General features: G+C 40.9%; 1 protein-coding gene across 3 annotated transcripts in view; it reads right to left on the bottom strand.

Moving 5' to 3' along the window:
* chd3 (chromodomain helicase DNA binding protein 3) overlaps window positions 1–16,604 on the bottom strand; it is a 45,632-nt gene extending 29,028 nt beyond the window's left edge. For 2 of the 3 annotated variants that reach the window (XM_023280762.3, XM_035953043.2), the window contains exons 1-21: window positions 16,166–16,604; window positions 13,553–13,680; window positions 13,274–13,462; window positions 13,056–13,183; window positions 11,338–11,576; window positions 10,822–10,961; window positions 10,556–10,685; window positions 9,483–9,658; window positions 7,313–7,582; window positions 6,953–7,156; window positions 5,891–6,114; window positions 5,677–5,808; window positions 5,296–5,392; window positions 4,746–4,937; window positions 4,452–4,652; window positions 4,204–4,341; window positions 3,621–3,742; window positions 2,716–2,889; window positions 2,088–2,229; window positions 1,489–1,620; window positions 1,158–1,275 (exon numbers count right to left, since the gene is read on the bottom strand). In XM_023280762.3, the coding sequence (XP_023136530.2) occupies window positions 1,158–1,275; window positions 1,489–1,620; window positions 2,088–2,229; window positions 2,716–2,889; window positions 3,621–3,742; window positions 4,204–4,341; window positions 4,452–4,652; window positions 4,746–4,937; window positions 5,296–5,392; window positions 5,677–5,808; window positions 5,891–6,114; window positions 6,953–7,156; window positions 7,313–7,582; window positions 9,483–9,658; window positions 10,556–10,685; window positions 10,822–10,961; window positions 11,338–11,576; window positions 13,056–13,183; window positions 13,274–13,462; window positions 13,553–13,680; window positions 16,166–16,328 (3,439 nt within the window). In that variant the 5' untranslated portion in view covers window positions 16,329–16,604. The remainder of the gene's footprint in view (window positions 1–1,157; window positions 1,276–1,488; window positions 1,621–2,087; window positions 2,230–2,715; window positions 2,890–3,620; window positions 3,743–4,203; window positions 4,342–4,451; window positions 4,653–4,745; window positions 4,938–5,295; window positions 5,393–5,676; window positions 5,809–5,890; window positions 6,115–6,952; window positions 7,157–7,312; window positions 7,583–9,482; window positions 9,659–10,555; window positions 10,686–10,821; window positions 10,962–11,337; window positions 11,577–13,055; window positions 13,184–13,273; window positions 13,463–13,552; window positions 13,681–16,165) is intronic. The other variant, XM_023280765.3, reaches the window with a different exon arrangement.
* Between the last annotated feature and the right edge of the window lie 6,111 nt (window positions 16,605–22,715).

Raw genomic sequence — 22,715 nt, 5'->3', positions numbered from 1 at the left:
CTCAGCTCTTGGCTATTTTTCATACTATATAATTTATTGACATTCATTGCCAACAAAAGCTTAAACATTACAGTGATATTCTACGTGTAGTCCTACATAGTCAGACCTATCTCCACAGCACTGTACCAGTGCTGAACATTGCCATTCTGCTTATTGCACGATCCAAATCTTCTGCAAAAATGCCATTTTTAGCATGTAGGTTGCTGAAAGGGAGGACAAAGCTTTGTAAAATGCAAAACAGTAGTGGGACACTTAAAATTGAACTCTTCATCCGATGAGTCAGACTATTCCTAATGAAAGCAAGCATAGTATCTGAGCCAATCAACATCATTTGTAGAGGAACAGTACAGACAACTAACCCTCAGGATCAATTTGGTGTTACTTTCTTCCTTTTTTTAAACCCTTGATGCCTGAATTTATTTACCATTAAATTTTTTTTTCAAAACTTTTGCGTGTTTTTGGTTTCCAGCTGATGCTAAAATAAGTGGAGATTGTTAATTTATCTATTACACATAAAACAGATATATAATACTAATACCAGATATATAATAATTAGGTCCCACTCCGACCAGTCCTACGAGAAACCAGTGCTTGCAAAAGGTTCCGAGGTACATATTGAATATGCACAAGTCGGCATTGGGGGAATGGATACGCTGTTTCGGCTGCAGTCTGAATGAAAGTAGTATGTTGCGATTTTGCAACAATAGGCTTAAAAGGGTTAAATAAGAGAAAACAGAGAAATGAAATGCAGTAAATGATGCTCGGCTGGGATTTGCTGCTCATATGTGCACATGTGATGTGTGCATTAACCACTCCGAAATCAGATCGGCCCAACTTGGTGGTATTTAAAAAAAAAAAAAAAAAAAAAATTCACAGGGTTTTTTTTTTGACACGAAAGCCCAAAACCAAAATGCTAACACAGTACTCCTGCAGTACTTTGTATTGCAATGTACTACCTCCTCTACAGACATGTATTTTGGAAAGCTGGTTTAATCGACTAAGTCTCTCTGACAAAGTATGTCTGCATCTTAATTACTTCTTCACTTTATCTAACTGTGATTCAAGGCAACAGGAGGCATGTATGACAATGTGACTCCTACTCATCCTCAACTAAGCTCATCTGAGGTCAACTTCCTGCACATGGTCCAGGATCTTACCGTTGAAGCGATCGATGGCCTCTTGCCTCAGTGCTCCTGTGATGCCTCCATCAATTCTCTCATACTTGTAACCTTCGTAGTCGAGGAAATCTTCTAATAGGTCCAGCATTTTAGTCATCTAAGAACAAAGAGAGAGAAATTGACCATGTGTGTATGTTTTCATCTATACTTGATTACCCATTCAGCCACACAGCTGGAATCGCAGCCTGCTGCTGAGCCTTCTGGAGGTGTCATGCGAAGAATATAACATCTGTGTAGGGACCTGCCCATCTGGTATGCGTATGTGAGTATATATATGCTTGCCTGTGTTTATTCGTGCTGTATGTTGTACCTGTGAGAAGACCAGCACTCGGTGACCCTGCTCTTTCAGTTTTCTCAGCATCTTCTGCAACAGCATCAGTTTCCCGGAGGCTTTAGTCAGGGCCGATCCTTCATAAGCACCGCTGGGTGTTTTCTGAGCTTCCTACAAATACAGTAAATAAAGCCTCAAGGTAAACACTGGTGAAATAGTTTGTGCTGCAAGACGTGACGGAATTTATCTGACTGCATCTTCATACATTACTGAATAATGTGGATGGTTTTTAGTAACAAACCACTGCATCTGAACATATTTTTAACCTCATACTGCTTTGTGGTACTATTACTTTATACATACACTGCACAACTTACAGTACTATTCACAACACAGATATAAGGCAGATGCACTCTAGCATATTACCACAAGGTGCTGCTGTCCTGCAATTCACATTTAAATCAAAGCGAATCACCTCGAAAGAGATGAAAATCAACTGAAGAGTGACCAGTTTGAACTGTCTGTGTAATTAAACATAGTATAAGTCATTTAGGTTTTGCAAATTAGCAAATTATGTTGCATTAATTAATTTTCATTTTTTATAACACTATAGATTTGGCTGTGGAAGGAGCTCTCACCATGGAGGCGACAGGGAAGAGGTAGGGGTGGTTGCAGCACTTCTTTAGGTCCATCATGATGTTGAGCAGGGAGACCTGATTTCCTCCGCCTTTTGAGTTCAGAGCCTCAAAGTTCTTGGTCAGAATTAGCTTGTAGTATTTCCTGTTTTTAAAAACACAAAGAAATGATAAGATAAAGGCCAGCAAACCAGATTAAGACAAACTTCTTTCCTGTTTCTCCTCTATGCGCTCCATTATTCAGTTTTGTATGATAAGATCGAACACTCTGGAGAGTTTGTTTTCTCCTACCATCGCTAAAGAGTTGTCTCAATTTCTATGTCAACATTACATATTAGATTTATTATTTAAGGAAAGCAAACAAAATATATATCAACTGAATGGCTGCTGGTAAGTAATAAGGAAGCAATAAATCCCGTTAAATCATATTAATTGTCACAAAAAAATGGTTTTAGCTCAGTGTGTGGCTTCTTGATTCCCACTGAACCAGTAATTATGGTCATTATCTTAAGTGTTTTCATAGAAAACTTTGTGTGTAAGAGTTGGAAATTGTGCATCTGCCTGGATTGCTGCAGAAAAGGCAGTCGATGCAGTTATTAAATATTCTATATTGATGTTGTCAGTGACGTACTTCTGCATAGGGCTCAGCTCCACTCTGACAATCAGCTCGGTCTTGGCAGGCATGTTCTTGAAGACGTCGGCCTTCAGCCTCCGCAGCATGTGAGGACCCAGCAGGTCGTGGAGTTTCTTGATCTGGTCCTCCTTGGAGATGTCAGCAAACTCTTCCAGAAAGCCTTCAAGGTTACTGCAGGGAGAAATCAACGAGTGAAGGACTGGTAAAAATCTGTCTTTATCACATAAATAGGTAATGTAACAGGTAACACTGTTAGACTGCAGAAAAATAACTTTTAAACAGTCCATATTTTGCACATTTACAGGCTCATAATTTTGTTTTTAGAGTCTGCTGGAATATATTTACATGCTTTAATGTGAAAAAACACATTATTTTCCTCAAATCGTACATTGCTGCACCACATCTTTTCATATACTTTTGGAAATCAGTTTTGGCTCTTGTCTTTTAAAAGCTCCCCTGCTGCAAAACTCACTGCTCTGACTGGTCAGTTGGCCTGATGAAAGGAAGTTAAGACTGGCTACTTACTTTAACCCTTAGATCTAGGAGTATAATCAGAGAGACATAGCCCCAGCAGAAGCAGCTCCAGTGAGGAAACAATGCCAAGAAACGGCTCCCGTTTTGTTTGAGGGCATGTCAAACTAGCAACTAGGCAGGCATTATGCAAATGTATTGCATTGCTACCTAAATAAATATTGGAGAAACAGCCTGGGCCTAAAATAAGGCATTTCACAAAGGTAAAAGTGCTTTCTGTAGGAGGGAATAACTCTTTTTGAGTGCAAAAAATGCTATAAAACACGAAAAGAAGGGAAAAACTCTGTCACATCAATATTTTTAGCTACCAAGACTATCCAGAAAGCTCACTGTGTCCTTAAGTCTGTGCGTTAGAATGAAAGATATCCTACTTGAAGCGATTGGGTGTGAGGAAGTTGAGCAGGTGAAACAGCTCTTCCAGGTTGTTCTGCAGTGGAGTTCCTGTCAGCAGCAGCTTGTGGTCTATTTTGTAGTCATTGAGACGCCTGAAAAACTGGAAAAAAAGACAGGAAAAGACAGTGTTAGATCAGAAAAACAAATATAACATGTCTTATAATAAGTTCTGTCAGTTGTAATACAGTCAATGACATGAGGTTGTCACTGTACATTTAATTATAGTAACATTCTAGGTATATAGGAGCCCAAGTATACTCATTTGTGCAGCTGACATGGTTGTTTTTATTATCATCAGAGATGTATGGGATGTTTGCATATATGGTCGATAGTACACTTGGTCGACAGACTGACAGATGAATTGTCTGACAGGTTTATTGTTGTTTTTTCAATATATGTACCCATGACGGCCAAAAAAGTAGTGTTAATAATAAATGAATTGATCTGGTATTAAGTGAATTAAATGTAACAAAGAAAGCAATAGAGTGTTGTTGTTGCACAGTTTGTCCACCAGAGAGAGCTGAAGTGCATTAATAGTGACATGTGAACAAGCTACAATACCTTGGACTGGTTGTTCTTAAGGCGGTGAGCTTCATCCACCACTAAGCACGCCCAGTCGATGGATTTCAGCGCCGTCTGGTCGATGGTCACCAACTCGTAGGAGGTCAGCAGAACGTGGAATTTAATTGGAGCCTCTCGCTGCAGGAAGAGAAACAACAGACAAAGGATGAACGGATGTCATTTTATATAATGTTGTTGCTTGTTCATGTTATGGTGATTCATATGTCCTCTCATTAACTCCTTCTTACCCTCAGTTTAAAGGCCTTCTTTCCTCCTTTGACGGCCGTGTCGTCAAACGAGAACTCGTTTTCTCTGATGATGGCTCGGCTGTCCTTGTCTCCTGTGTAAGTGACCACGTAGAAGTCGGGTGCCCACATCTCAAACTCCCTCTCCCAGTTGATGATGGTGGAGAGTGGAGCGCTGACCAGGAAAGGACCCTTAGTGTGACCCTGAGGAGAACAGAAAGAAAAGTCAGTATTTTGTTAGGTTGTGAGATTTCAAAAGAGATGGGACGTGACAAAATTTTTAATTAAGTTCAGTGCCTCTTTAAAAAGTGAATAGAGAAAGACGATGGTCTGGATGGTCTTGCCCAGACCCATCTCATCTGCCAGGATGGTGTCAGTGCCCTGAGCCCAGGAAAACCGAAGCCAGTTCAGACCCTCCAGCTGGTACAGATGCAGAGTACCACCAGTTGATGTGACGAAGTCTGGCTGCTCCTCGTATTTTATCGTAGGCTGGAGGGACAAAAGGAGCAAACAAAGAGGAAACTTAATCATATTCTCAAACAATACACTATTGTTATGCTGTCATCATGAAGGAGTTAATAATGGTTTATGTATCGGTAGTATTAGTTCCAGTAAAATATATGAAAATACATTCAGTCACCTTTAAACTGTACAAAAAAATAAAATATGGACATGGAGAGAATACTGATGTACAACATATATGTGATTTTAAAAATGTTTGAGACACACCATAAAAAACGTAACCTAAATCTGAATCTAAATCTGTTTTGACAGGCAAAAGAATCACAGACGGGCAGCAGCTACAAATCAAACTTTACAATATTGAATGAAGTCACAGTGAACTCACATCAGTAACCGGTGAAGCAGGAGACTCTTCTTCACCCTCTGAGTTCTTGCTCCTTATCTTCTTGGGTTTATCCGGATCTTCCTTCATTATGTTGTCTCTGTTTAACACCAACAATCTTATTAGTACATAAAGACCAAGCTGGCTAGATGTTAAGAGGTGAGATCTGGCTCATCAATAACAATTAGAAATATGACTATACATAAAGGTAGAGTATTTAGGAGAATGATGAAACTTTAATCCAGTGAAAATACCAAAAAATAACCAACCGACTTGCTGTAATGAATACAACTTAACATGTTCTTGCCTCTTATAATCAAAAGTGCTTTGATCTTTTCTCATCATAATGTCAGTGGGGGTGAAATATGTTCTCCGTGGTCCTACCTGTGTCTCCAGTAGCTGGCCTTGTAAATCCCAAAGTCAGGGATCTCCAGGTCATCCCTCTCCCAGGTACACTGGTCATAAGTCAGATCCCTCCACTTGACCAAGTAGTGGTATGTCCCCTTCTTATCCACACTGAGAGGGACACACATGCTGTACAGTAAGTAGCGGTACAGAAACCTTCACCTTGCATTGCTTATACACACAGCCCCCTTACCTGTGGTTGATGATGCGGTGAATCATCATCCACTCGGGTTTAATGCCGTATTTGTAGTATTTGTCCTCCAGGATGGCATACTGGGGGTCTTTGGCCCTCCTCTTCTCACTCTTTCCCACTCCGTTCTCATCCTCTGCACCCGAGCCGTAATCCAAGCTGGGAGGCTCATCCATGTCCGTCTTCCTCTGGTAGTTTCTGTACATCACTGAGTGGAAGATCTCCAGCTGAAGGGATAAGAAATAAGTTGGTCAGAAGCTAACTTTTCTCCATTTTAGGCAGAATTTCTATACAGTGTTTTGCAATATGTAGCATTTGTAAGATACTAGCTGACAGCTAATCATAAACAAAAGTACTTATCTGTATATTCAACTGATGCTCTGTTTTGCACTTATGTTTATCTCTTAGCTAAATATACATCCAATATTTATTAGAGGTATTTAAATAGAGTAAGATATGGGTACAGTTTTATGTGAAACCTAAAATAGCGCTAGCAAATGGCTAATGCACTACATCTAATAGCTGAAGTACTCAATGGTTCTACAACAAAGGAAAGCACAGAGGACAAATAAAGTTCTTTTGCCAGCTGAGGATGCACTAAATCAGAAGCACCCAATCCTTTTGGCTCCTGAGACCCACAATTTAATTTAAATAAATAAACATGTGGTTCTTCATTCCAAGTTACAGCTTTAATGTGGACTACACTGATTTTCATTCATGGATTGTTCCATTTGAAGGTTTTTTAGAGGCCTAACGAAGAGAAAAATCTGAAAAAACATACATTATTTTATGCAATTTTGTGCATTTTATACATATCTACTGGCCTCAAAAATGTTGGACACAAATTGTAACAGATTAAGAGCAAGAGTGACCTATTAAGCCCAAACAGCATTACGGTTTACAGTACAGAACTGAGACATCTGCGAACATTAACACTCATTTTGTTGTTTCAGTACAGTCACACATCTCTAAATGCAGAAATCCACTCTCAAAACATGTAAAAACAGCTTTCTCTCCTCCTCATTCTTTGCAGTCATGCCTGTCCTGATCTTTTCTCTGTCTCACCTGCAGCTCAGTGATCCAGGTACAGTGCCAGTAGGACTGCCCAGTCAGCTTGACAAAGAACTCTCTCTCGGCTCTGCCTTTCATAGGTGGTGGTGGTGGGGCATCAGGTGGGGCATCAGGAGCGGGTGGAACAGGAATGGGAGGAGGAGGCTCGCCCCATCGCCAGTGGAGGATCTTCTGCACACGTCCTTTGATTGGCGGACACTGAAGGCAAACATGGATGTGTATATCAACAAGGAAGTCCAGATAAACATACATACAAAAACATACATAACAAGTCAACTACATAGACTATAAAACAAATGCAGAATCAAACACAAACAGCAGTTAAAGTGAAACCAGAACGGAGGAGTCACTAACCGTGCAGCGTGGACACAGCCACTCCCCGTTGGGGATCTCTGGCAGAGGTGGGTTTAGACAGTGGATGTGGTAGGAGGATGTGCAGGTGTCACAGCACAACAGTTCACCTCCATCTTTACACACCCGACAGAACTCCATGTGATCGTCGTCTTCCTCGTCCGCCCCGGTTGGAACCCCGACGCTGACCTCTGATATGACTCTGTCCTCGCTGTCCTCCTCAAAATCCTCAAATTCTTCGTCTTTTGCCTCCCACTGGATTCCCTCTTTCTCCTGGGAAAAGATACACAAAAGTAGACATTGAAGTGAAGATCCTGAACGTATGAAGTCAGTGAAAATGTTGGGAGTTTTTTTTTGTTTTTTGTGGTCATTTTTATGCTTTTATTTACGACTGGCTCGAGCGATGACAAGGAACAAGTACTAAGACCAATATGGGAAAACCATGCAACCTTTGATCCCTAAACCACCAGGCTGCCTTGGTTTTTTGGACAAAATTAACTGTCAAGGTGAATCCAGGCTATAACTATGAATTTTATGGTCTTAAAAGTGCAAATGTGACTTAGAGATTTTTAAAAAAAAGAGGGAAGAGGACTCAGGAGACCTCCAATAGAGCTGCTCAGGTGCTGTATTAAGTCTGGGAGTGTGAATCATGGAGTTCATGAAAAATAGATCACTGCTCCAAGTGAACCTATTCTGAGTGAACAAAGGTTAAAAAAAGAACTCCGTAATTTATGTAACCACTATGTAACCCATATTTGTCGTCTTCTCTCCCTCTGCAACAATGACTATAATAACAAAATGCTTGAATGGGTAAGACAGGTTTTAAGCCGACGAGGAGGGTAATATTCAGAGAAAAAGTCTTAACATTATTTATTATTATTATTATTATTATTATTATTATTATTATTATTATTATTATTATTATTATTATTTCTGAGAATAAAGTTATACAGACTAAACTCGTACATAGATATTCATTGAGATTTAAGTAGTTAATTGAAGAGAAAACTGTTATAAAAAGACAAAAGGCTGAAGGAAGATAAAATGGAATTGTAGAATTAGAAATGTCACTGGTATAGTTATGGCCTCCAACAATGACAAAAAAAACAAGTTTTATTCTTGTAACTTTGTGACCTTAGTCTCAATAAATTTCATATTTTGTTCTGGCCAGTTTATGACTTCATAATCTCAGAGAATATTCAATTTTTTTTCAAAATTTAAATCCTTTAATTTCTGAAAATCCATGTTTTCTGTTAGAATATAACTCCTCCATAAAAATAACTAGATTCATTAATTATTGGCCAATGCTGTCGCACTGCAGTGTATTTTCATTCAAGTCACTGATAAACCTGAGAATTATATTACATAATTACCAGATGAAAGTTTCTGTGTCAGCTCTCGGCCTGTCTTGATCTCTCTTTATCACCCGCTGATGCACACTTTGCAGTTCTCTCTCCTTCTCCTCATCTTTCTCCCCCTCTCTCCCCCTCTTTTACACATTTCGACGCCAGTATTTAATTTAATCTATTTCTGCTAGCGATACCATCTCATCTACACAGATAGGCAACTGATGCAGGTCCATCTGAATGGAACATCAGCAACATGCCAGCTGAATAATTTGAAAGGTGCTACAATCACATAAAAGTCTACATAGAATGAACTGAATGACTGCCAGTGTTTTGGTTTTCATCCCCCTTTTGTTAAACCTCCCACAACAATTGAGTCAGTAGTTTCAAACTAGTTTTCATGGAATACAGTTCAGCTTAACTGATATGACTGAACTAAATTGTTTTGCATCAGGCACGGGGTTTAAAAAACAGAAACGTCACTGTGTCATGGCAACTACAAATTATCATTCCGTTTTATTTGTGAGATTCATGAATAGATTTGCACCCACAGCACCGCTTCAGGTATCCGTCTTTGTCTGGTCAGGATTTTGTGTGTCTAGATGCAGCCAGTTTTCTACTCAGATTTGTGATGCAACTACAAAGCTTCTATTCATCTAACCCTCCAAGCGAGTAAAAACAAACCACTTATAATAAACTGTTTTTCGTCCGCCGCCCGCGTTTGCCAAGTAGCCATGTCACTTGGTTATAAATGTGAGTAAAAAGATGCAAAGTAGAATTATAAATAGAAAACAGGAGCGGATGTGCTCCTGTATAGTTGTACTTACGCAGTGGGGGCAGCTCCACTTGCCCTCGGGAGCCTTGTCTAGCTCAGGCTCGAGGCAGACGAGGTGGTACGCTCGAGGACAAGTGTCGCACAGTATGATCTCTCCACCCTGCTGGCAAACCTCGCAGTAGTCCTGATGATCAGTCTCATAACCATCTCCTTCCTCCTCACCTGGTACTGGAGAAAGCAGGAATAAGGAGACAAATGATTAACAAACATCTGAAACAGGGCTGTAACTAAGGATTATTTCCACTGCTGATTAGTCTATTGATTTTTTTTATCAATTAACTGTTAGTTGTTTAGAAGAGAGTGAAGAAGCCAGAAAATATCCAAATATAAGAGGCTGTAGTCAGTGAATTTTGGCAATTTTTGTTAAATATTTACTCAAACCAATTAATTAGTGATCAAAATAGCTGATAATAATCGATTAGTCATTGCAGCTCAAGTCTGAAAGTGCATTTCACACTAAAAAACAACCTAACAGCTCATGTTTTACGTGCATCATACACAGGTACACACAATCTAAAATGTAGGTTTCTATTGTATTTTCCACTGATGCATCAAGTAAAATATTGAGTTTTAAGTGCATGTTGATGTGTTTTCTTTGAACTCAAAGGAACAACCGAAAATCGGTTTCTGTGAAGATGTGCTGTAAAAGAAAGTGTGAATCTACAAGATAAAAGTGGCCCGTTTTTCCAATTTGGCTTTGTGCTGGTTGGCATTATGAAATGTTGGTGAACACTGTTCATCCACATGAGGTGACAAGTTAAACTTTGAGAGCTCCTGGCTAACAAAGAGCAACAAGTAGTTCTTAAACACCATCACTTAGTATCTCTCTGGTCCCTTGTGTCGCGATTTAAATCTCAATCCCTGCCACTAATATTAAGGCTCAGATTTAAACTGCAGCAAATGTTCTTGCTGTCTGAAACAACACTAAAAGAATTGAATTCCATTATTTTTTTGGCTTTCCTAAAAGTTAGAGTAAACTTGACTTGCCGGAGTTATAAGACGGATGCAGACATGGACATCATTTATAATTATGCGCTGTACATACAACAAGCTGGCTGTGCTTACTTTTCTTCTTCTTCTTGGCAGGCCGTCCTCGCTTGTTCTTCTTCACTCGACCAGAGCTGTCAGAGCGAACCGAGGAGCTGTGAACGCTGGAGTCCTCTTGCTCAGACTCATCCTCGTCCATGTCCTCGCTCTAACAGAGCGCAAGGAAGCATGGGGGGAGTGAGTGAAGAGGGATAAACAGGTAGCAAAAACAGAGGAACATAACAGGTTGGTTTATTCATCTCCATCATCCGTTCTTTTCAGCACCATATAAACTTTATACTCACTGAGCAGCTCTTCTTCCTCTTGGCACCTATAGGCGACAGTTTAATACGAATGGGTGCCATCTTTTTAGCCTTAGCCGCAGCTGAAGCCTTCTTCTTGTCTGGAACTCGAGGACTTTTACTGCGTTTCTTATAGCCTGGACCTGGACACAAAAGATCACATGTATTATTCAAAATGAAAGAATGACTGTACTGTATTAGCAAAGGAGTGGGAGTATATGTGATGTTTGGATATACAGTACACTTAGTTTATTGTCCAAAATGAGCATGTAAAACACAAAATAAGACAACATCTGTTCACAAGACAGAAGACCAGCATGCGTTACTGATTAGTGCTGTTCTATTACGTGCCTCTAAAACTTTACATTGTCCTGATAGCCTAATGCCGCAATAATTACATCAATAAAACATGTCCATCTACTTCAACTCTGCTTTACAAGATTACTAAACAATCAGAAATAACACACAGCTAAAGGAACACAGAGACAGAAGGCTACAGGTGGAAGGCCGGCCACTGACCTTTACCCTCTTTCGTCTTGGCCTTTCTAATTGGTGGCGGCTGAGGTGGTGGCTCAGGTGATGCGGTCGCTGCAGAGACCTGCTCAGCAACAGCGATGGCGGCGGCAGCGGCAGCCGCCGCAACAGCAGCAGCGTTGCCTTTGAAGGGGTTGTTAGAGCTGAACTCCCTCCACTTGGCCCCCAGGATGGTCATCATCTTTGACATGGGGATCTTAGGGTTCTTCTTGGCTATCATCGGCCTGAGAGCGAGAGGTTGAGTTTTAAGAGAGAAATCATGTCTACAAAACGAATGAACTTTCACCTCATTATCAGAACTGCATTCAGGACACTCTATTAACTAAAGATTATTTTAATTTTGCTGACTGTCAGTTGTATTTTATATGAACTGCAGACGACAATTTGGCTGAGAGGAGTTGATACAGCCCAATCTGACAACCAAATAACTCCCCAATATAAACATGCGCACGGCATTATGGATTACTTAATGTTATCAGAGTCAAAGCGTGTATGAGTCAGCCACAGAGAACGAGGCTCAGGCTGCAACTGACACAATGTCAGTGCTGCTGCCTGAATAATACAGCAAGCTGGGATGATAAAGACGCAGCTGCCAGAGGAAGACGCGAGCAAGTAATCGTACTCAACCCAAACTGCGTGTATCAGAGATAAAATGTTGCTGGTCGTTTCACCCTCAACAGCTCTAGTTGAATGTTGCTGCTGGTGCAGAATGAAGTTGGTCTGTTCAAAGTTAAACAGAAACCAATAATCAGTGCAAACAGAAACAAGAGAGAAGCTGTAGCTACTGTTGAAGGACTGAACACAGCAGAGAATGAGTATTTAAGTAGCAATACTTGGACATTACAGTAAAAACAAAATATAGCTATTTTTTAATTATTTCCTTGACTGTTTTTGATGAGATTAGTTTGCCTCTGTCCTGTATTTACTTACAATGATATGATCACTAAATGAAAAACATGGTTAAGCAACACTGTGTGTATCAACCTTTTTAGTCATTTTTTATCAGCAGAAATGACATGTAGACAGACACAGAAAGAGTTCTGTGTCCAAACTGGGTTTGTCTTGTCAGCTGAGCACAGACATTAAGCTTCCTAGCACATGCAGACACCATGAGGCAAGTCTTTAAGAAACAAAACAGTATGACTCATTATAGTTCTGACCTCAAGCACAGACGTAACATCTGCATAGTTAGCAGAAACACTTTCCTTTTATTTCTGGCATCCTTCAGATTACTGATAATATCTTCTGCTCTCACTGTCTCCTCTCAGTAACTCACAAACAAAGGCTTGTCCAACCACATTTAAAATCTAAAGTAAAACAGGATAATTATTCTGAACTGCAATCATGGAAGATGGAGAGCAAAGTCTGCTGTCATAGAGGAGGGAGGTGCGATTAATTTTAAATGCAGGAATAATGACACATTTTTACAAAATCTTCCCTCAAAGACATCCACAGTTGCTTGGAAAAAGAGACGGAAATACTTTGTCAAACCCTACCTCCTTTGCAACTCAGCACAACTGCTAGCAGATTTGAGATACTGAAACAAACATAACTTATAAAGCATGCTAGAGGAGATTTCACTCCACCGCTACTGCCAGCAGTACACTTGGCATATTTGACAGCACTGCATATGTCTGTTTCCATGCCTTAATGTCACCCACACCTACAGGCAGCAACACCATGAGAAAACAAGAGAGCCGTACCTCATAAACTGGCTGAAGGCTTTGTAGTTGGTGAGTTCCCTGTAGTCCTCCTCTGTGAAGGTATGATCAACATCCTCCAGACCCCACTCCTTTGCCAGCTGGGCAGACGTCTTCTGCTCTATCGGTTGCTGAGAAGAAACCACCAATCAGTCCACAAACAGGGGCGGACTGGGCACAGATGGTTTTGGAGCTTTCGGGAGACAAATTGAATTCTTTACCTTTGTTGTTTCCTCCTGACTGCTGTCTCGGTCCCCGTCGTCTTTTTTCTTCTTCTTGGTTTTCTTCTCCTTCCTTTCTTTATGTTTCTTCTTTTTCTTTTTCTCACCAGAGCCATAGTCGCTGGCTACACTGTCCGAGTTCTCACCGTAGTCCCTTTCTCTATCCGAGTCTCTCTCTACATCACTGTCCTGTGCAGTAAATGAAAGAAAAGTAATTAAGGCGATACACTGTGGTCATCAAATTGAAAAATTCACAGACTGACAGCCTAGTGAGCTTACAATCTTCTTGCGCTTTTTCGCTTTAGCAGGTTTCCCCTCTTTGTCTTTTTTCTTTGTGTCCTTCTTTTTCTTTGGCCGGCCTTTCTTCCTGCATGGGACCTCTCTGTCTGATATCTCTGCCTCTTCGTCTGATAGGAACACAGGAAAAGAGACAGGGTTAAAAAAAACTTGAAAGAGAGACAGCTATCAGACTCAGCTAAACAATATAATCTTCTCAGAACGCTTCCCAACAAGCCAGCTAATCCCTGCTGAGCATAATTACCCACAACAAAAGCTGCATGATAGCCACAGTGGCTTCAGTGACCTCTGACCTTGTCTGAATTGTGACACATGGTAAATTAGACAGAGTTTATCAGAGGGCTGTAAGTAGATTTGACAGTTGGTATTAATGTTATTATGGCATGGGGATAATTGGTTTATGGCGATGTAAAGGGTGACCAACGCCTTTGTAAATGAGCCATCTATGGTGTTGAGGCTCATCTATAAGTTCTGATGACTAAAAGGAGAATTTTAGAAAAAAATAGTGTTACATTTATGAAACTTTTCGTTTCAGGGAAACACAAAAGCTTCAAACCCTCAGCTTGTCTTGGATCATCGAGGACTCTGAGCCACAGTGCATCTGAAATACATGACTGCATCTGTGCTTTGAGGGAGCAGATGATGTGAAAATGTCAGGCCAGTTATTCCCTGTGGTACCTGGGCAACATCCCAACCACAGGGAAAGCAATTTAACCTGCAACCTGACCTGGCTTGGAGCTGGAACGAGGAAAACACAGAAAAGACACAGGCCCCAGCTTCAGAGGAAAAGCAGCAAAGCGTTAAAGCATAACCAAAATATGGGCTGCGGTCTCCGCCAGGCAACCAGCCTGTTTGATAGGTTTTGTCGGATTTTATTGTCTGCCTTGCCTTTGTTGGTGCGCGCTCCCACCAGCAGCAGCAACAGCCCCCCACCACCACCTCCACCTCCTCCTCCTCCTCTTCACTCCCACCCCGTCCAACGAACCAGCCCCGCTTCCCGCGTATCCGTGCAGCGTGCAGCCGCCGAAGACACGCCGGCGGCGGCAGCAGCACGCACGCAGGGCCCGGTGATTCAAAGGCCGCCGGTGCAGTGAACTGGAACGACTTTCTTTTCCCGCTCTGCAATTCCCACACCGGGACCCCGACCACTGCTGTGACCGCTGCAAGAGGTCGTACGAGGGTTAAGGTCCTCGACGGGAAGCCCGACACTAATCTATCTGTCTGGCTTGTTATGGCGGCGGGTCCAGAGTCGAGCTAATTAAGTGTGAAGACAATGAAATGGATGAGTCCTGTATTATTCAAATAGCAAATGATATCACCACCAGTCTTCTAATTGCGCCTTATGACACCTTCACTGTCACTTTTAAACATTTCAACCACATTATTAGAATACCTGCACGCATTAATTAATTAATTAATTAGCTGCAACGTTAAGGCGTGCAAGCTTACGGTGAACCAACCTTTGCTGTCACCGCAACCTCATGCAAGTTCACCGCCACAGAAACTTCCAGAATGTCATATGCATTCAAGTCAATCACCGCTCTGACAAGATCAATACATGCATATATCTGCCGAGAGCTGCGGAGCAAACATCCACACACAACCAGCGTTTAGCAGGAGTGGATATGAGGCTGGTTGCAGAGCTACCGGAGGGAGCTGCACCTTTCTGTCCTGCAAGTGAGCAGCATGCAGCAGCTGTGTCCTATTCTGACCTGTCATAGCGACAATGGGGGGTAGTGACAGTGGGGCAACTTTGTGTGTCCGACACCACGATTTCACACTATCAACCGGCAAAACGCATCATCTCCTCATCCTCCAGACGAGTGTCAATTATAAATATAGCCTGCGGCCAGTGGGGACTCCATGTTTTACCAGTCTTTCTCGCCGTGAGCTTTTTTACCCTTCAGGGCGACCTTATTACCCCCCAGCTTCTTTACATGCCCTGCGTGTCTATAGGAGCTGTCACAGGGGATTTTTAAAGGACAAACAAGCTGCAACTTTTTTCTCTTTTTTTTTTTGATGGCTGGAGAAGTGAGCTTGCGACGAAAAAAAGCAAGCCCAGCTGTGGCAAGTTTAGTTTAAACTTTGTTGGGATGTGCTAGAAGGTGAAGAGGAAGTGGAATGAGGACGATGTGCGCACACAACACAACACGAACACATTTTTTGCCTGCTAGGTGTGCGTTGTTATTATTGCATTTTTCCTCGCAAACTCCAAAGCGCGCTCTCGTTGTTTTTTCCAGCTTCTCTTGCAAGCTGCAATCATGGCACCTTCACGCACATATAGGTGCATTAACTAAAAAGGAGATGAGGTTTAGGTGGTGCATCATGGGGATGTTTTTGAAGTCGAATCTTAACTATTATTTCTTCTCTCGTACGCGCGCACTCGGCTCCTGTCTGGGCTCCGCTGTACGGTTCTGGACGTGGAAAGAGGCGCAGGAACGGGGGGGCACAAACTGCGGCTTTCGGGGGCTACTTCTACACCAAGCGCTTTTCTCCCGGATTTTTCTGCGCTAAACTAAAGTGTGTTTTCTCATTTCGGGTGCGCGCTCGCTACTTTGTCCGCCAGTTTTTGGTTTTTTTTTGCGTTTACTGTACCTGGCGCGGCCGCCGTTGCAGTTTCCCGAGGCGCCGCCGGCGAGTTTATGTCGCTTGCGTTCTCGTCTAGGTCTCCGTCGTCGTCTTCTTCATCAAAATCTCCTCCCTCGGAATTAACCACCATGCCCTCGTCTTCCTCACAGGACCGGAGAGGAGAGGACATTATATCCCTGTCATTGGATCCGTCTTCGTATTCAAAAAAAAGCGTATTCTTGCCCGATTATATGATATTTATTTAATATTCAAATCGGCACAGAAAAAAGTGGGGGGCGTTTTGGAATATTTTACACTAGGCAGAGCAACAAAGATGGCCGCCCTCTTATATTTATTTTTTAACAACCCCCCCAATAAGAAAAAATCCCCTTACATAAAAAATGGCTGACTATATTATTTCAGAACGCACCCCCCTCCTCCTTTCTCTATCTCTCTCCGTCTCTCTTTCTCCCTCCGCGCGCCCCCTCCCTCCTTAAAAACGTACACATTGTTACAAGAAAAAGGGGTGTGTGACTGCATGTAAGTTACATTGTTACTTGTTTGTTTCTTTTCCGTCTGTCCCCCCCTCCTCTCTTTTTTTCCCTCTCTTCCTCTCTCTCTTTCTCTCTCTCTCTCTCTCTCTCTCTCTCTGCAAGTCCGGATCAGTCACGAATCCGACAGACTCGCCTGGTGTCACTGTCACTTGCAAGATCACACGCAACAACTCTCGCTTTCTGCATTGCAGAGCCCGACACAAATCTATCAAATATGGCCACCTTATATTCTCCGGAGCCCCCACCGCTGGTCTAAAAAATTATTTTGGAGCAGCAGCAGCAGGGTTGTGTGTGTGTGCGTGTGCGTGTGTGCGTGCGTGCGTGCGTGAGTGTGAGTGCTGGGGAGGGATTGAGAGAGGGGGGTTGGGAAAATCTGCCGCAGCCATGCCCAGACTTACATCAGATTGTATTGCTTAAAAATTAACTACTTGTGGTGGGGATGAAAACAATTCACAGTATGCTAACTACATTTCCCCCCCTTTTTGTGAGAAAGAAACACCACATGAAGCATCTCGGAGTGCACAATCTTGCCACCGGTGCAGAGGTTTGAAAGATTTTCTCAAAGCTTTACTGTAAATTCTCATTAGCAGCCGGCTGTGTCAACTGGATGGCAGTAAGGCCATGGGAATCCCTAGGCCCCAGCCAGCCCCCTCAGTGGCTGCTCCGGCACTTTTGTTTTGACAAAAGGAATTTAGATTTTTTTTTCCACATTCAAACCTCACAACGAAATCGGGGTCAGAGAGGAGAAAGTGTGGCTCCGCTTTAGGTAAAAAAAAAAAGCATTGAAACATCTGGATCCTTTTTCTGCTTGAAAATAATGCAGTTTAACCATTTTGTCTTTGAGGCATTCAACTCATTTCATTTCACTTATTCACTTTAAAAATAAAAAATAAAAGACTGATAAAAGCAGGGGGAAAAGCAGCTGGTTGAGGAAAATAACATCATAATGACTAATTATATTTCCTCAAGGCAGCATTAACCTTTAACCCTGGAACACTTACAAGGCCAAATACAGGCTGGGTGAAAATTCTGCTGTTGCACTTTGAGTTGCATTAGCCAATGTGGATTATTATTTAAAAGCACTTGCAATTCTGAGTGTGTGTGCGTTTTCGAACAGCGATACCACAGCGGCACACTATTTTTATCTTCTTAATGTAGTCTAATTTTAGTCCTTTTTTGGTTAGAAAAAGGGGGTGAATATTATTAAATGAATCCCTCTGGAGCACTTCTGGTCACAGGTGGCAAAAAGCTCTTAAATATTCTATTCACTTATGCACAAACGTGCCATCTTGACCTTGCTAAAAGCAGTTGGACATTAAAAAGAAATCCAAACAAAAGGTTCTCTTACTAGCTTTAAATAGCATCTAATGACCTTCAGATTGAAACAAAAGATTATGAAATGAAGCTAAGAAAAAAAGGCACAAAGTGGACCTTGTGCGAAGGTAATTTTTTAACTGATGATTATCACATCTGAGGCAACCTCAGGGGTCAAACTCATGTCAAGGTCAGTCGGCCTTGTACAATTAATTCATTTTGACATGTCACAAGTGTAAATAGTAAAATGTATCATGGCTGCAGGGTTCTGGTATTGTCACTCTGTCATGACTTACTGGGACACTTAAATAGAACTGAGCCATCATTAGTGAGACAAATGCTCTCTAATCTGAACAGCTCTGTTGTGTTTTAAGGTGTAGATAGAGTCAATGTAAATATACAATCGCAGGATGATCAGTGTTTCTCAAAATGTCATAATGTTTGATTTGATATATGAACATATGCACAGTTAGGTGGTTATATGCATATCATGAAAAATACAGCTGCTGAATATTAGGGATTACCTCATGTTTGAAGGAAAATTAAATGTTTTAAATCCACTGCAGGTAAAATTAAAGTCTTACTAGTTACACACACAGTGCACGTGGATGAATATGGCCTAACAGCCACTGCATCAGTCAGTGATAGAAGCATAAAACTGGATACAGCTGTTCATTTAAAGACAAGACTGAATGTTCTGCTAAATTGTAATTAGGTTATTAACTTCTAGATATCATGTTGTTTGATACACTACCGTATCGTACTGTAAAGTTTGGGGTCACCCAGATAATTTCATGTTTTCCATGAAAACTCACACTTTTATTCATGTGCTAACATAACTGCACAAGTATTTTCTAATCATCAATGAGCCTTTCATCACCATTAGCTAACACAATGTAGCATTAGAACACAGGAGTGATGGTTGCTGGAAATGTTCCTCTGTACCCCTATGGAGATATTCCATTAAAAATCAATCATTTCCAGCTAGAATAGTCATTCACCGCATTAAAAATGTCTAGACTGTATTTCTGATTAATTTAATGTTATCTTCATTGAAAAAAAAAGTTTTTCTTTCAAAAATAAGGACATTTCCAAGTGACCCTAAACTTTTGAATGGCAGCTCAAATATAAGCAGTAGTACTTTGGTTTAAAACTAACTAATAATTAAACCCTTCAAAGTGTCAATTAACTGCTGTCCCATCCGATTTGTAGTAAATTAAAAGAAGCAAATATGCCCTAAATAAAAGCGTCATCACGTTTTATAGGATGGTGCTCAAGCTTGGATTCAACTTGTGACATTGTGAGCTCATGACCGACGGCCGGCCTCTGTAGTATTGTGTAATGCATCATTTTTTGCTTTTTAGCCTCCTTGCACTCTGTCTGACAATAACTCCGTCAGCTGAGGCTCCCACACCAATAACTGGATATCATATAAACAAGCATTTCGGTTATGCCTCGTCTGCTGTGCACACTCCTCTCCCCGCTGCAACAGGTGCCTGAGCCGCTCCAGCTCGGCTTTGCCCGCCCGCGCCCATAAACGAGAAGATAGGAATTTGTTAGTGCCTGATCCAACGGCCACATCTGCCAAGAGAGACACGGTGCAACGCAAGACACACACAGAGAAGGGATGTGTGTGTCTGTGCAGGGAAAGTGCATCTGACTGTGCGACTGGAACCCCCCCGCCAACTAAGCCTCTGGCCACTGAGGTGTCTGCTGTTGCCAGACTGAGAGGCTGGTGGGACGGACGCACAGTGTGCAGTTTATATACCCTCACCACCAGCATCCATGTGCGTGTGAGGTATTTGTAGCCATGACTGTGCATGTGTCTCACTATGCCACTGCAAAAAAAAAAAAAAAAAAAGGGTGAAACTCGCCAGGACTCTTGTATGCCGCAGGCCCTGACACACTGCACTACTGTGCTGTGACTAGCCCCCTCTCCAACACCCCCTGTGTCCGTTTGGCAGGGAGGCATGACGAGGATGAGAGAGAAAGCGCCTCCCCTGGGTGCTGCGCTCTAGCTAACCCAGATTTTATGCAGTGTGACACAGAGGAAGACACCAGCTCCTGTGCTCTGTTCAGAGCTGAGCTGTCTGAACTGAGGCGACCCATGGAGGAGATAATGCTTAAATAACAGCCATGCAGCAGGGGCCAGTAGAGAGGAAGATGGTGTGGGATTAAATTAGAAGAAGCTCTTATTGCTTGAGTTCTGGGCCAACATGTTCCATGATAGTGAAACTTCTTAAAAAAAAAACAAAACAGTTTTAAGTGAAAGTATGACATATTCTTTTCGTGTTTAGTCTGACTTGAGCCAGTTAATAGGTTCCAATTAAGGGTCTTCTGCCCTTTGAGACTTCACCAGCTTCTAAAGCAGTAACGTGAGTGTTTAATTTGCTTTAGAATCTTTTACTCTGGATCTAGCAAGGTCTTAACCCTCATCTCTGCACAAAATCCTCTTCAAAACAAAAAAGCTTGTCCTTATATAGGGAATATAAGACAGCAGCTTTTTAATACTGCCTAACAAATGTAGAAAAGGCACTGGAGGTCAGTCAGGTTTTCTCAGGTGAATTTATCGAATAATTCTGGAGAAGAAAAGTGAGGATATTAAAGCCTTTCATGAATGGTTTCTTTTTATATCAAGAGGGCAATGCATTGAAAGAAGTGCAGTTGAGCTGTCTATCTATGGGTGCCCATTATTGTGTATGTATTCAGAGTCAAAATACATACTCATAATGTATGTAGACAATATGTAGAATATTAGATGCCAAATTATCTCTGCTAATTGTGCAGCAAACCTCCCAAATATAATTGATTTTCCAACAGAATTCAAGCCACAGCTGAGGTAAAATATCCAACATCAGTTGTAGTACACTGACAGTCAAAAAGATGTTCTGGGGGGCCATAAGATGCTTAATATAATAAGAAAGCATATTTATGCCATTATCTTTTGTTCATTTCTCATACATTTTTCTCCATTTAACTTTTCCTATAGATTAGTGAACAATTTTTATTGATTCAAGGTTAAACAGTACACTGAAGGCAGACATATAACTGTGATAAAAAGGTCAACTTGCATTATTGTACATGCTGAGTAGAAGACAATGAAGGCCAAAAAAGGAGGCAATCCATAATATGTAACTTACCTTTAGCTGACATTGTGACGTCAGGGTATGCAGTCCCACCTCGCACCATTAATCTCTCCTTCGGCTGCCCACTGAGGTTATGATGGTCGGCAGGAACTAGAGGTTTCAAAAACACATGTTTAAATCAAGAGTTTAACTAAAAATATGGATTGATAGCTTTGACATCTACTACTCAATAAATTTCAGGGTCAAAGGAATGGCAGGTGTCACTCCTGCTCACATTGTGAATAGAAGAGCACAACCAGATCCAGTCACTGTTTTCACTCTACGAACACATTCTGTGAATTATTTTATATCAGGGTTAAGGCTGCACATTTCGGAGGTAAATACCAATATTTTACTGTATATTAAACAGATTCTTCTATTTAACATCACACACTATTTACATTTGAATTTATTTAGTTAAACTCTAGAAAGAGAGAGACAATGATCTGAAACCGCTTTGTTCAGTCACTCAACCAAAATAAAGGTTCCATATAATACGGGTATACGCCACTGAATTTTAGCATAAATGTAATCAGCAAATCTCTTCCATTAGTATGGTTAGATAAGTGTAGCTAATTCTTATTTAAAGCCCCTTTCAGACATGCACTCTTTTATGTTCAGGCTGCTTTTAGGCGACAGTTGTGTCAGCTTAATGTCTGAGTATGCAGTCTGCTCACTTTTCCACGTGTGAAGCGATTTGAGGAATGCTTTTTCCACATTTCATCACCAATATTAATCCAAAAACATTACACAAAACCAAAGATTTTGCTGCAAAAAAACTCAAAATACTTTCCCTCATTCATTTCACATTTATTACAAACTGAAATCTCCATAAAAATAAAATTTTACTGCAATGAAAACAGAGACTAATAGAAATAAATTTAGGTTGTCCTGAATCCTGAATAGTTTTCTACATACTGTGTTTATATCTGTGTTTAATTTATTTATATAGCAGCTCATAAAATAAATGAAAAATAAAAACAAGACACAGTAGTAACTCTTGATGTCTTTTAGTTTTAGATGATGTTTTGTCTGGGTAGTCTTTCTTTAAGGACTATATATGCAACTTTACAAGGAGAAATAAAACTTACGTAGTAAATGATACACACCATAGCCACATGAATGTCTAAATAATTTAACACAAGAGTAAAAAGACCAATATATTTACATCAACTTACTCAGAAGGACCTCAATAAATTAAGATAAATTCAACATGGCAAAATCCTGAAATGACCCCCCATAATTACTGTTTAGCAAAAATTTACACAGCCATTCTTTAAAACGTCATATTAATTTTTTATTATTATTATTATTTTAATGTCAAAAAAAGTTTTTCAAAAATATAGGTAGCTCAGTGCTAGTTTTTAGGAGGCTAAACATTGGTGAAAAGATGCTAAATTTCAGGTGAGAAAATGTATCAGCTTTAGCAATAAATTCTTACATTTAAGAGGGTTGTTACCAGCTGTTCGTTTCTTCTTCTTTGAAATGTAAGTAATATCTACAGACGTAATAGCTAACTAAGTTTTAATTTCCATGTTAAACCTAAATGTTTTGATTTCCCCTCAGTCTATCAGCATCCTGATG

The sequence above is a fragment of the Amphiprion ocellaris genome, chromosome 23 (genome assembly GCF_022539595.1).
Source record: "Amphiprion ocellaris isolate individual 3 ecotype Okinawa chromosome 23, ASM2253959v1, whole genome shotgun sequence".
NCBI lineage: Eukaryota > Metazoa > Chordata > Actinopteri > Pomacentridae > Amphiprion > Amphiprion ocellaris.
Note: the sequence above shows the minus strand (reverse complement) of the source record. Positions and strands in the feature narration are given on the sequence as shown.